A 13,939-nucleotide genomic window follows, 5' to 3' on the forward strand; every position below is an offset into this window, starting at 1 on the left:
TATTGTATCGCCGTGCAACAATATTGAAGAGACAAAACCAATAGGGAGAAACAATAAGGTAATATTACATATAATTTTTTATAATTCTAACAGAAAAAGTGTACCTTTTTATTGCTTCTATAAAAATTATAATTTTGTTTTTTTTTTTTTAATTTACACTTTTAATGATTTCAAGAAAGACACAGTGGAAGAGATATTCACTAATTATATTGACACAAGACTTATATCATTGTTGTTCATCGACGATAAACTTTAACCACTCATCAGTTATTCTATAAAAAAAATGATGAGTTTCTTTTTTATACAGTTTTTTTATTTTCTAGTTATTAATTTATTATTTATTATTCACAATTAGTTTTTTATAAAATTAATGATGAGTTCTTGATTTTTTCTTCTTAAATATATATTTATATATAATTAATGTATAAAACTAGAAGGGGTCATTTCATTTTTAGCCTACAAAACTCACAAATAAAAAAAGAGCAAAACTGTTTTGACTAAGAGCATAAAGAAGTAATGATTTGATCCTGCAAGAAATAAATATTTTTGCAGCTTTGAAGGAATGAGCCACTAAAGTTTCACTAAGCTGGTTATAATACCTTTAAGAATGGAGCATTACAAGGCTGTAAAAGTTTGCTTGGTATTCTGGAAATGAAGACGAGTTTGTTCTCTTCCAAATCGAACTTGTTGTTGGCATAGTCAGGAAGCTGCATCTAAATCAACCTCACCCTCAATGATCCCCGCCTCTGCCTCAGAATCTGCTTCCAATTGGCCCATCTCTGGACCGGCATCTGTGTCAGAGCTTTGCTTCTGGTTTTCGTCCGGCATTGGACTGCCACCTTGGGACACCATGTCAGTCACACCAGCGGTTTCAGGTTCAGCATCCATTGGGGTTGTAGAGGCCTCGAGATCACCTCTGATTCCTTCATCATTTTCACTCGCAGGGGTTGAGATCTGTACCGGTGAGAGAACAAAATTAACCAGAAAAACTTATTATAGAAAGGAAGGGAAGAACAAGATGGGGGTCCATTATACCTGATTTTCTTCCCCTTGCTGTGCGGAACCTTTTGCTTCTTCCTTTTTAGCACGTTTAGCCCTATCATTTGGTTTAGACTGGTATTTGGAACGAAAATCGGGTGGTAAAAGTTCTACAGGCACTACTCCCTCAACGCCATGGTCAGTAAACTGCAATGAAATGCAGATGGGGTTTTTTTTTTCTCAGGCTTGTGGGAAATGAATCGAACAATGATGATGTCTCGGTGATCAATTGTTAAACTAGTCGTACCTTAGAAAATCCCTCCAAGTCCTGTCTAGCTGAAAACCGTAGACCTTTCCAGCAATACACCTGCGTACCGGCACTGGCCATTATTAGATGACACAAACTCAGTTTTAAAGTAAACAAGTAAATATGAAATGTTACTGAATCAGCTTTAGAACTAATGCAGTATTGAATAAACTAATTAACACTGAAACAAACTAACTAATCACCACAAAAGTTAATTACGCACCCTGTTGTTTTTATGGTGATACTCAGCTTCTATCCCAGCAGCAGGATCCATCTGTAATTTGAAGAATTTATTTTATTTAGTAATGCCAGAAGATTTAACCAGATACGAATTATGATATATGAAAACCAATAACCAACATATGCTTATGAGAGAACATAAACGAGTTTAAAGTTTGTCAAATGGCTCATCAACAAGTAAATAAAATTTTGAAGGTGCTCACATCTTCAGCCAATGGCTTCCAGTATTCTGCAATGGAGGGAGTCTGAACACGTTGAGGATTCGTTAAAGCATTCTGAACAGGTCAATGATCAAAACGTTCAGCAAATAATCTGGGAATAATTAAAAGAAAATTATGCTAGTTCTGTTTCATGCCCTTCCGCAGAAACTACAAGTTTGTAAGGCCTATAGTATTCCATAATTGGGATAATTAGATTGGAATTTGATAACTTACATAATTTATTGGTTTCTAAAAATAAAATAAAAAATCATTGATTTCAGTTTATATAAAATTTTGAAATTTTTACATGAAAAATCCATTTTGCACAATTTATTACCTAAATACCTCTACACGCTTATGTCTACATTTTTACTTACAAAGTTGGTTTTATTACACAAATACCACTTAGTCATCATTCCATCCATCATTTATCAAATCCTACTCTCTTCCCTCTCTTTTTTCATTATATATCAATCAATCCATCATTTCACTCTCTTTTTTTCTTCTTTCCTTTTTATTTTTAATTTTATTTCAGTTTTTAATTTTTAATTTTTAATTTTATTTCAGTTTTTAATTTTTATTTTTATTTTCAGTTTTTAATTTTTAATTTTTTTTTCATAACAATTCTTCTTTTATTTTTATTTTTAATTTTTAATTGTAAAGCTAGTTTCTTATATATTGTTGCTTAGGTCTAGGATTGACTTCTATCAATCAATCCATCATTTCACTCTCTTTTTTTCTTCTTTTCTTTTTCTTTTTAATTTTATTTCAGTTTTTAATTAAATCTTTTTAACTTATTAGTTTAACTTTACAACTTCTGTAATACTTTCATGACAAAAGAGAAGACTTTGACTAGGCCATTCAACTGATATAAGCATGTACAAATAAATTCGTACAATTTTAATGTCATTTTCATTCTCGCTGGACTAGCTCAAAGCCACGTCGAAATAATTAGATAACAAAATAAAATAATAAGAAACAATTACCGATGATATTCTATACTTGAAAAGAAAACGATCTAATTCATGCTTATAGTAGTATTGACGTGAGTAGAGTTATAAAATTAATATTAGAAAAGTATTAGGACAAACATGATTAAGATTTATGAGTAAAGGTGGCAAAGCTAATAGATTAGATTAACCTGGTCAGTCCCATTTTTATATCATCAATGGGTAACAATGAGATTTATCATGGATGTTGATGTTCAAAGAGTTTTTCCTGTATTTTAGTTTGTATACAGTTGTTTTGTAGTTTTATTATAGTTTCGCTACTTGCATATGTTATTTCACTATAAAATTAATATGCAACTATTTGCACAAAACTTACTATGTATAACTACTATTTCTTAGTCCCCATCAAATTAAATTCTTGCATAATATATAAACTATCATAAAACGATAATGCAACTATAAGACAACTATTTGCACTTGCATACAGTTGTTTTGTAGTTTTATTATAGTTTTGCTACTTGCATATGTTATTTCACTATAAAATTAATATGCAACTATTTGCACAAAACTTACTATGTATAACTACTATTTCTTAGTCCCCATCAAATTAAATTCTTGCATAATATATAAACTATCATAAAACGATAATGCAACTATAAGGCAACTATTTGCACTTGCATACAGTTGTTTTGTAGTTTTGTTATAGTTTTGCTACTTGCATATGCTATTTCACTATAAAATTAATATGCAACTATTTGCACAAAACTTACTATGTATAACTACTATTTCTTAGTCCCCATCAAATTAAATTCTTGCATAATATATAAACTATCATAAAACGATAATGCAACTATAAGACAACCAAAACAAAAAATAAATCAAAATGCAACTATATATAACGTAGATGTATTATTCATGAGGTTTTTTTTTTTAAATTTTTCACATCATACATTGTTTTGGATTTAGTGGGAGCTCCAGATCTGTTTGTTACAGATCTACATTTCATGAATATAGATTTCGATATTAGGGGGAGTTATTTTGATCGAATAAAATAGAAAACAAATGTGTAATTTCAGTTTCTTCACAGTTTTTCTGATTTTTTTTTCGTCATTTTCAGTTTAGATCATTGCAGGCATTCTTTTCCAGTTGATTTTGCCAGAATTAATAGTTGTATTTTTCTCGTTTTGGTTTCATTTTGGTTGTTTTGCGGTTTTGAAACGAGCGCGTATTTTCATCTTCATGGTTCGCTCTGTACAGCTGAAGGCTTAGTGCATGTGGTATTTTTGTAAATATTTGTATGTGGACTGTATAAATGTTTAATGGGCCGGCCCAAAGTATTTTTGTAATTTTTTTTCCTTTTTTGTATTTTTTTGTTTTTTTCCCTAAAATTTTCGTACTAAGTTAAATACAAGGGCTTAGGAGTAAAATCTGTTTGTAAACTTAATATCTAACAGGTTTTGTTACTTTCAAAACTCTAAAACGAATTGTAGAAGAAAATTGGAGACAAAAACAGAGGAAAAAAACATGTAAGCTCTCTTTTCTCGGTTGAAGACCGAAGCTGGGATATTGATCTGGTTCGAGATATGTTCAATGATCGGGATGCTAATCTGATTCTAAGCATTCCCTTAAGCTTCTCTGCTTCCTCGGATTTCTAGACATGGTCTAACGAAAGCACTGGCCATTTCTCTGTCAAAAGTGCCTACCGTATTCTTCAACAATCCAAAGACCCAAGACTCGGTAGCAACAATTCTGGTTTCTGGCACAAGTTATGGCAATTGAAGATCCCACCAAAGGTTAGAAACTTTCTCTGGCGTGCTGCTTCTGGGACGCTTCCAACTTGTGTTAATCTCAGAACTAAGCATGTTGATATTCCATCGCTTTGCCCTGTCTGTCATGCTTCACCAGAGACAATCTCCCACATCCTTCTCTCATGCAATTTTTCTCACTCCTGTTGGAGTCACATGGGCCTACCAGCTGGGGTCTCACTTGATCTCTCTTTTGCTAGCTGGTTGGATAGTCTTTTTGACTGCCTTGATGACGACCGAGTCTGTTCCCTCTCTATGGTCTGTTGGTCCTTATGGAAAGCCAGAAATTCAATTGTTTGGAAAGATAAGGCGCTTTCTATTGCAAATGTTGTAACATCAGCCCGCATAGCTCTTGATCATTGGCGAAAAGCTCAAGACAACACCTCTCTGTCTTACATTTACTCTGGTAATTGTGATGATGGAGCTGAGCTTTGGACTAAACCAGGTATAAATACAATCAAGATAAACGTTGATGCTGCTATTTTTGCTAGTGACCACCAGTATGGCTATGGAATGGTTGCAAGAAACAACTCTGGATCCCTCATCGATGCTAAAGCCCATTGCTCTAATGGTGTCTTTGCTCCTGAGGTTGTGGAGGTTATGGGCATCAAAGAAGCTCTCAGCTGGATCAAACGCCAAGGTTGGCAACATGTTGAGTTGGAATCGGATAGCTTAGTTTCAATCCAAGCTATTCGCAGCCACTCACCTCTTCATTCTATCTTTGGGAACTTGGTTCAAGATTGTATTTCACTTATGCTTTCTTTGCCTTTTGTTAAAATCTGTTTTGTTAAACGATCAGCAAACCGCCTAGCACATGCTGTTGCTAGGATGTCGCGGTCTCTATCTGGTCGTCTTATTTCTGTGTCTAATGCTCCAGTTTCTATACTAGACATTTTGTATTCAGAAATTTAATTTAATGAAGTTGATATTTCATCAAAAAAAAAAAAATATATATTAAGATGACTAATATTAATGACACAAAACTCTCAATTTAACTCATTTTCTTTCTTCGATGCAGCATGAACAAAATGAACTGAACAAAAAATAAATGCTTGTATAACTTGCTAAAACAAATGCATTATAGTACTTACCATACTCTTAGAGGGCAAATCATTTTCACTTTTACCTGGGGCCTAGTGGCAAATGAGAGTTAGTGTCTACTACTAAGTGCATATAAGAACTGAAATAGATCATTGCAAAAATTGCTATTACCTTAAGATAGTTGAATAGTACAAGGCACTGGACAAGAATATGTCACCGAAAACTATATTTACACAAGACTTATATCACTAATTATAATTATTTTAATTTACACTTCTAATGATTTCAGTACAGACACAGTGAAAGAGATATTCACTAATTATATTGACACAAGACTTATATCACTGTTGTTCATCGACGACAAGCTTTTACCACTCATGTCTTTTAGAAGAGAATGATGAGTTTTATTTTTTTTTTATTTAATGAAATACTTTTCCATTCAAAAAAATATATATTATTCCTTTTCATATTGAGAATTACAAAAGTCACCCTTTATACTTGAGATTCTCTTTTAAAATTTGTAACCTTGACGATGTGGTATGGAAATTTTCTATATGTATTATTACTAGTGACAATGTACATCAACCCTCATAACATAATGTCATCAACTCAACTTTTTATTGGCCACTAAATACTAATCATAAGCTAAAATTTATTCTGAACATAAATTAAAAAATAGAGAAATTTGCGGCTAAATCCCCATATATTTTTAAAGGTGATTCTACAATGCACCCCTTTAAAAGGGATGTATTGATGCACCCTTAATTTATTTCGGCATTCAGAAAAATTATTTAGTCTAATTTTTTTTCATATTCATGTATGTTATAGCTATTTAAGATATCCTATAAAATTTTGAGAAATTCAGAATAATTTACAATATAGAGAACAATGTTCAAACAATTGATTTTACACGCATATAAAATAAAATAGTCACGCGTGCAATACACTGTTTGAACATAGTTTTCGGTGTGTTAAACTTTTTCAAATTTCTTAAAATTTTGCAGGATGTCTTAAATAACTATAACGTACATGACCATGAGAAAAAATTTGAATAAAAAATTATTTCGGATGCTAAAACAGATAGGGGTGCATCAATATATCTATTTTAAAAAGGTACATGGTAGAATTTCCCTATTTTTAATTGTTATACACTTAATTTTTTTTTTTTTGTAAAACCCTCTTATCTTTAATTCTGCATCGTTAAATTTGGCCATTAAATACCAATTGAGTTTACCGATATGTACACGTGTTTTCATTGGCCTTAACAATTTTAATAATTTAAAGGAAAATTTGCGGTAAAAGTCCTCAAAATGTCACTTTGTTACAGATTAGTTCTCAAGCTCGAGAAATATCAGCAATAGTCCTCAAGGTCGCACCATTTGTAAGTCCGTTAGTCCTAAATTTAACTGCTTCGTGAATTTATTCAAGAGTGCCACGTGTTGAAGCCTTATTGGTCCAAATAATAATTTTAATTAAAAATAATTAAAATAAAATAAAAACTAAAAAATATTTTAAAATTATAAATTTATTTTATTTTATTTATTTTTTCTGTCATCTTCTTCCTTTCTTCTTTTCAATACCCAGAAATTACCCTGACCCTTTCTCTTCTCTTTTCCCTTCGTCTTCTTCCTTCTACGCACCTCCACAACCACCATGGCCAGAATCGATTGAATCCCATACCTAAAAAACTCATAACTTTCCAGCCGTCACCCACCTATTTTGGGGTTTCTTTCTACCAAAAACAAACCTGTAACACCAACTTGTACCAGACCAAAATTTCATAATCCCTAGGTCCCAAAACCCAATTTTCCCTTCTGGCCGATCTCGTGAGCCCACCCTCTCTCTCTCTCTCTCTCTCTCTCTCTCTCTCTCTCTCTCTCTCTCTCTCTCTCTCTCTCTCTCTCTCTCTCTCTCTCTCTCTCTCTCTCTCTCTCTCTCTCTCTCGTCGAACAGCCACACCCAAACCTGATGTCGGCCATTCTCGGTCCTTCAAGCTTGAAATGAACCCAGAAAAATCTCCTCAGTTGAATATCTCATCAGTTCAAAAAAAATTCCAAATCACATAAAGTAAAACTTAAACCCTAAAAACGAACAAAACTAAACAAAATGGAATCTTCCCAATTCAGACATCCAAATAATGAATTGATAATAAAAAAAGAGAAAGCCCAAACCTGAGGAATGAATCAATGGTCGTGTTCCTTGGTGTGCTGCTGGTGCTCGAGATGGCAATGCTCTACGGGCAGAGCGGCGAGGTAGGAGAAGATCATTCCACCGAAGCAGACATGGTAGAACGGATCGATAAAACCGGTCTGAATGTGGGTTGGGGGTTGGTGGGTTTCTCCACGCCAAGAGAAAGGGCTGGGGGTTGGTAGGTTTTCTGGCAGAGTGAGAAGAAGAAGAAGACGGAGAAGAAGAAAAGAAAGAAAAAGGAAAAAAAAAAAGAAAAATAAAAAAGAAATTATTTTTTAAACAATTTATTTATTTATTTATTTTTATTTTTAAAATTACAATAATAATTTGGACCAATAATATTTTGACACATGTCAATTTTTAAAAAATAAGCGGCTCAGTTAAAATTGGGACTAACGGACAAATAAAAATCATGAGCTTGAGGACTATCACCGCTATTTTTCGAGCTTGGGACTAATCTATAACAAAGTGAACATTTTGAGGACTTTTGTCACAAATTTTCCTAATTTAAACAATATAAAAATTTATTTTAAAATAAATAAATAAAAAAGAAACAAAAAAAAAATCCTAAAATCCAAATCCATGGATGAACCCCTTTTCTCTCACCAATCTGATTTCACTCTTTCTCTGTGCGATAAACCAAAGCACCACACTACAATACTAATCGTCCCCTACCATCTGCAATCGTCGAGGAAGAGATCTAATCGCAAGGTGGGGGCTTTGCCGGTGCTAGAGAAAGGTAGATGAGGGATTGGAGTTTTATTTATTTGATTTGGGTTTTTTTAGGATAGATATGAAAATGGAATTGTTTTCTAATTTTTTTTGGTGTTGATTTGGATTAAAGTAATAGATTGTGGCTGTTGGTCATCATGGATAGTAATGATGGATGAACCAGAGATCCAAGAAGAAGAGAAATAACTTATTTTATTTTATTTATTTTTAATTTTAAAACAATTTTTTGTAATATTTAAATTATTAAAATTATTTGGACCAATTAAAATACGATACGTGTACATGTGCATATATAGTGGCAAACCCAATTAACAGTCAAACTTAACGGATTTAAATCCCTATCTATTTTTTTTTTTTTAAAAAAAAATTTAAATTCTATTTTTTATTTATTTACATTTAATTAGTTCAAAAATAATAATTTTTTTTTGTCAAAAAAAAAAAAAAAGATAACATAATTTTTTTAAAAAACTAATTAGAAATAATAAGCCTACGTATATAAATAGACAAATCATATATATTAGGAATTTGCTAATTACTCTATGTTATAAATAAAATCAATAATAAGCATACGTATATAAATAGATAAATGTGTATATTAACAGTATGATGGATATGGAAGAATTTCAAAAATAATTATTAAACTTCCAATTTCCATCAACATGGGATAATAAGGAAAATAATGAAGTAATTATTGATGAGGATGTTGGTGGTTTAATTGAAGAATTATATCATGAAGATAATGATTTAATAAGTCATAATAATTGGATGCAATTAAACTTTCAATTATTGCCAATATCGTAAGATTATGATTTAATAAGTACCATTATTCTTAAAGGAACTATTTTTTATGATAAGGAGCCTGTTGGTTTAAAGACTCTAATACTTCTCCTAATAATAACAATCCTCATCAACTTGGCATCTCAAATTTCATGCAACAACTCAATATGTAAGTTTATTTTATTAGTTAATTTCTCTCATTATATAATTTTATGATATATATATATTTATTGATTTTGTGGTTTGATATATGATACTAGTGATGATCATGTGACTAATGAAACTCAAGTACCATTCTTGATGAATAATGAAGACTCTTTTGCTTCAAATTCAATGCCCTTCCGGCCACTAATACAAAATCAGGTAAAATTATATTATAATTCTATCTTCAATATATATATATATCTTTGAAAAGATCTTTAAAATAATTAGAATTACATAAGAAAAAAGTGAACTCTTTCTTCATGATCCATGTCTTCTTCTGCTTGTTTTGAGTTTTGATAATAAAATTTTGTAAGAAAATTTAGACATAATATGAGTTTTGTTGAGTTGGTTTGATTTGTCAATTTTGAATAGTTTGTTCGCTGAATTGATAGTCAGAATTATTTAATCATGCTCTCAAAACATAATCCTTAATTAAAAGAAAATAAAGTACCTTGGAGATTTTGTGGTGAATGATCACCTTCAAAACCGATTGTTACAACAGTAACAATATTCAAGAATGCATAAACAAAACTAAAACCAATCACAAAATTAAAATTAGACAAGAAAAACTTAGCTCGAGAATGAATGAATTATGGATCTTTTATTGATTAGGAATAGTCAATAGTATACAATTGAATAAGCCTAAGATTACATGCTCAACACAGTGAATAATTACAAAGAAATAGAAAATCACTTCTAGAGTGATACTCCTATTACATTCCTTTACGCACACTCATTATGATCTTGGACTCTCTCTCTAAACTTGACTCTGAATCTCAAGTATGAGCTTTAAAGATTGGAGATCAGAACTCCCTTTTAGAATAGAGAAACACTTATTTATAGTTGTTACATTTAATCCCAAAAGATTCTCTAAGAAATTAAATCATATAATTGATTCAATCACGAAATTAAAAAAAAAAATTAATTGTTTTAGTTATTCTGTTCTTTTTAGTTATTTTGTTTTAGTTTAGTCTTTTTATTTAGTTGTTAGTCGATTAATTAAGCTAAAGATAGTTGTATGCTGCTGTTGATGGTAAAGTGTCTCTCAAATTATAAAATAACTGTGTGCTCAATTCTGTTAACTCTTTGAATTAGTTTGGATGCTTAAAAACCTGTGTGTAAATGCAATTTTGTTAATCTGTGAAAATTATTATAATTGTTTTACTATGGTTTGTGGTAAGATTGACAGACAAGATAGCTTAGAACTTGCATGTTTTGTTCTTTTGAGGCGAAATCTTTGACAATGTTCAATAGGAATATGATTTAGGCATTTGTTGGATAGTTTGAGCCTTTCTAGCCTACCATTAAATTTTTATCCCTAGTTGACCCTCTTGAGCCTAAACCTGTTTTTTTCTCATCTATTGAACCGAAAAATATATGTCCACACTGCTAATTTTGTCTTCACCATTTTATCTATGATATCATAAGCTACACAATTAGTTTGGGGGAGCCAAGATACCTAGTGTGAGAAGAAAAATAGATGGAAGAAAATCCTGCAAGATTGAAAAGAAAAGAAAAAAAAAAGAAAAAAATATGTAACTCAATGTCACTGAAAAGAAAAAAAAAAAGAAAGAAAAGTAAGTTGTGTTTGAAATTTTATTATTTGATTTTAATTTCGTGATTTTATTAAAGTCGAAATTTTATTATTTTGCATTTGTTATTATAAACTCTACTTGAAGCAAAAAATTCTGAATTTAAAAGATTATTGATGAATAAATTTTGTTTTTTTTAAGGCTCCTCAGATGGATCTGTCAATCAATAATGCAGAAGCAGTATTAGAAAGTTTTAAAGCAGTGGTGAATCAGGTTATTATTATTTTCTTTATTTATTATTTTTTTAAAGGAAAGATTGTTTAAAAGAACAAAATTATATAAAACATAGATTTTTGTAAAGTATTTGATTCATTTGTTAGTAAATTTTTGAGACAATTTTATTTTTAACATAGATGCCACAAAGTGATCGGGTTTATTATAACAATGTGTTCCGTCACCTTGCAACAAGCTTCGAGGAAAAACAAAGCCAAGGTGGTAGAGAAGAAGAACCAATTAGGTGAAAGAGAACTGGTTTTTAAAAGTTCTACCTTGCTACTAATTAACTCTCAAAATTTACTTTTTGACGACAAAACTCGGGTTCTGTTAGCATTTTGATATATTTTTTTTTTTTATTTTTTGTTGTTCACTGTCATGGTGGACTGTTTATGTATTTATGGTGTACACATGACACAATTTAATTGCCATACGTATGTTAGGTTATATTTAGCCTATGTTTCGGGTCTGAAAAGTAAGCATTTTCTCGTCTATTAGTGTCTTTTGGATCGATTTTACGTTTGATTTTCATTATTTCAGGTTCCCGGGGTGTCAAAGTTCAAATTCAGTCAAATGGTGAAAAAACGGGACAAATTGGCAAAAAATTGGAAAAAATTTGCTCGAGAGGCATCAGTAGTCGCGACCCTTTTTTGTGGTCGAGACTCTGTTCGCGACTTCGAGATTTTGGCAGAACCTCTGATTTTCGAGGTTTGCCTGTAGTCGCGACCAGCTTAAAGGCTAGTCGCGACTAGGTACGGACGTCGTGGTTTTGAGCTAATTTTAATGTTTCTCTCAATTGGAGGCACACCTCTCATCCCTATATAAGGAATACGACTCAAAAGGTCACCCTAAGCAGAAAAAGACCTAAAAAGTGGATGAAGGGGGAGAGGAAGCTATCTTGAAGACCCGGAGCGATATCACCTTCTAGTTTCTTTCTTTTACCCTTATTTCTTTCTTTTATGTTTAGTTTTGTTTCAAATTTAATCATGGATGTTTTTATTGTTTTTATGAGCTAAATTTCCCATTAAGGGAGGATGATGAATGTTGTTTAAGTTTATGCCTAGTTAATAAATAATTGCCATTCCTCCATCTTATTTGTGAACACTATCTATATTTGTGTTTAATTCCATGTGCAAGTTTGATCACCTTTTACATGTTTAATGATCTCAATTCGAAATCTGAAAAATGAGAATTGAGAATGCTAAAATTGGATAGTCTAGGTTTTGATGTGAAACGAAAGTATTTACATAGCCTTAGTCACAATTAGATTATTGCTTAATGCTGATTTCATGTTGATTTAATTAAGAAGTTAATTAGAGAACATGAGATTTAGAACCTAAAAGATCTGAAAAGAGTTAGGTTAATTCATAATCTGTCATTCACATTAAGATAAGGATAACAATTAGGTATTAACGTTGGTAACTTAACAACAGGATTCACCTCCCTAATCTCTCATCTTGATTAATCTTCATCTATTCTTTTTAATTTTCTGAATTATTTTCTTTAAATTGCAAAAAGTATTGTTTGACCAGATAGAATCATAAGTATAGTTTAGTAGTACTTAATCCAATTCCTTGTGGTTCGACCTCACTTACGTGAGATACTACTTGATTGCGTATACTTGAGTAGTAATCATAATTTTCGTAACAAGTTTTTGGCGCCGTTACTGGGGAATTGTTTAAAGATTAATATTACACAAAATTATACTAACTTCTAGTTTGGTATATTTTCTCTTGCTGAATTTCTAAGGTTTCTCTTGCAAAACTGTTCTTATCTATTTCAGGTATTTTGAGTGCATGCCCCGCCAAGGGCAAGCAGTTATATTACCCGTTGACCCTGAAATTGAGAAAACTTGTAGAAGAAATCGAAGGAACAAGAGGCAGGAAAGAGTTTCAGCAACTGCTGAAACATCAGAAATCATGGCTGACAACGCTAATGCTGCAAACAATGGACGCAACAACGGTAATAATGGTGGTTCTGTTGAAGATCAAGCTAATGGCCATAGCTTGAGAGATTACATTCTCCCTACTCTTACGGGGGTGCAGTCATGTATCAGGCCACCGGCAGTGGATGCTAATAATTTTGAAATCAAACCTGCCATGCATACTTCAAATGGTGCAGTCCTCAATTCAGTTTGGTGGCCTCCCTTCTGAAGATCCTAATCTGCATCTCTCGAACTTCATGGAACTTTGTGAGACTTTTAAAGTTAATAAAGTTAGTGATGATGCCATTCGTCTGAGATTGTTTCCATTCTCTCTCAGAGAAAGAGCCAAGAGATGGTTAATCTCCTTACCACCCAATTCTATTGCTACCTGGAATGATCTGGCAACGAAATTTTTGTCAAAGTTCTTTCCTCCAGCAAAGTCTGCCAAGCTGCGAGGAGAAATCAACAACTTCTGTCAACAAGACAATGAATCTCTCCATGAGTCTTGGGAGAGGTTTAAAGATCTGATCAGAAAGTGCCCTCATCATGGTATTGAGAAGTGGATGCTGGTTCATAACTTCTACAACGGGCTAGTTGGTAACACTAGAACTCTTATAGATGCAGCAGCTGGTGGAGCTTTTATGAGAAAGAGTGCAAATGAGGCTTACGATCTATTGGAGGAGATGGCTCTAAACAATCAACAGTGGCCAACTGAAAGGAGTCAAACTAAGAAGGTAGCTGGTGTGCTAGAGGTGGATGCCATTACAAAGCTGACAGCTCAGGTTG

At 32.2% G+C, this 13,939-nt stretch overlaps 1 protein-coding gene and 1 non-coding gene across 2 annotated transcripts; both read right to left on the reverse strand.

The window, feature by feature from the left end:
• Positions 1-498: 498 nt before the first annotated feature.
• Positions 499-1,880, reverse strand: LOC133033607 (THO complex subunit 1-like). The gene is made up of 5 exons (XM_061108561.1): positions 1,729-1,880; positions 1,509-1,559; positions 1,286-1,345; positions 1,036-1,185; positions 499-954 (listed from the first exon to the last, which is right to left on the reverse strand). Exons 2-5 carry the CDS (start codon positions 1,557-1,559, stop codon positions 700-702), a joined length of 516 nt encoding a protein of 171 aa, XP_060964544.1. The 5' UTR covers positions 1,729-1,880; the 3' UTR covers positions 499-699.
• Positions 1,881-13,599: 11,719 nt separating this feature from the next.
• LOC115702214 (small nucleolar RNA R71) lies at positions 13,600-13,706 on the reverse strand. The gene has a single exon (XR_004008820.1). It is a non-coding gene; the product is annotated as a small nucleolar RNA R71 (small nucleolar RNA).
• Positions 13,707-13,939: the final 233 nt, after the last annotated feature.

This window comes from Cannabis sativa, chromosome 1 (assembly GCF_029168945.1).
Source record: "Cannabis sativa cultivar Pink pepper isolate KNU-18-1 chromosome 1, ASM2916894v1, whole genome shotgun sequence".
Classification (NCBI taxonomy): Eukaryota; Viridiplantae; Streptophyta; class Magnoliopsida; order Rosales; family Cannabaceae; genus Cannabis; species Cannabis sativa.

Excerpts from the sequence above, each read along its gene's own strand:
- LOC133033607 (XM_061108561.1), bottom strand. The coding sequence starts at position 1,559 with ATGGATCCTGCTGCTGGGATAGAAGCTGAGTATCACCATAAAAACAAC. Across the intron at positions 1,186-1,285 it reads ACTTGGAGGGATTTTCTAAG|TTTACTGACCATGGCGTTGA; the intron begins GTACGACTAGTT and ends ATTTCATTGCAG. Across the intron at positions 955-1,035 it reads AGCAAGGGGAAGAAAATCAG|ATCTCAACCCCTGCGAGTGA; the intron begins GTATAATGGACC and ends TCACCGGTACAG.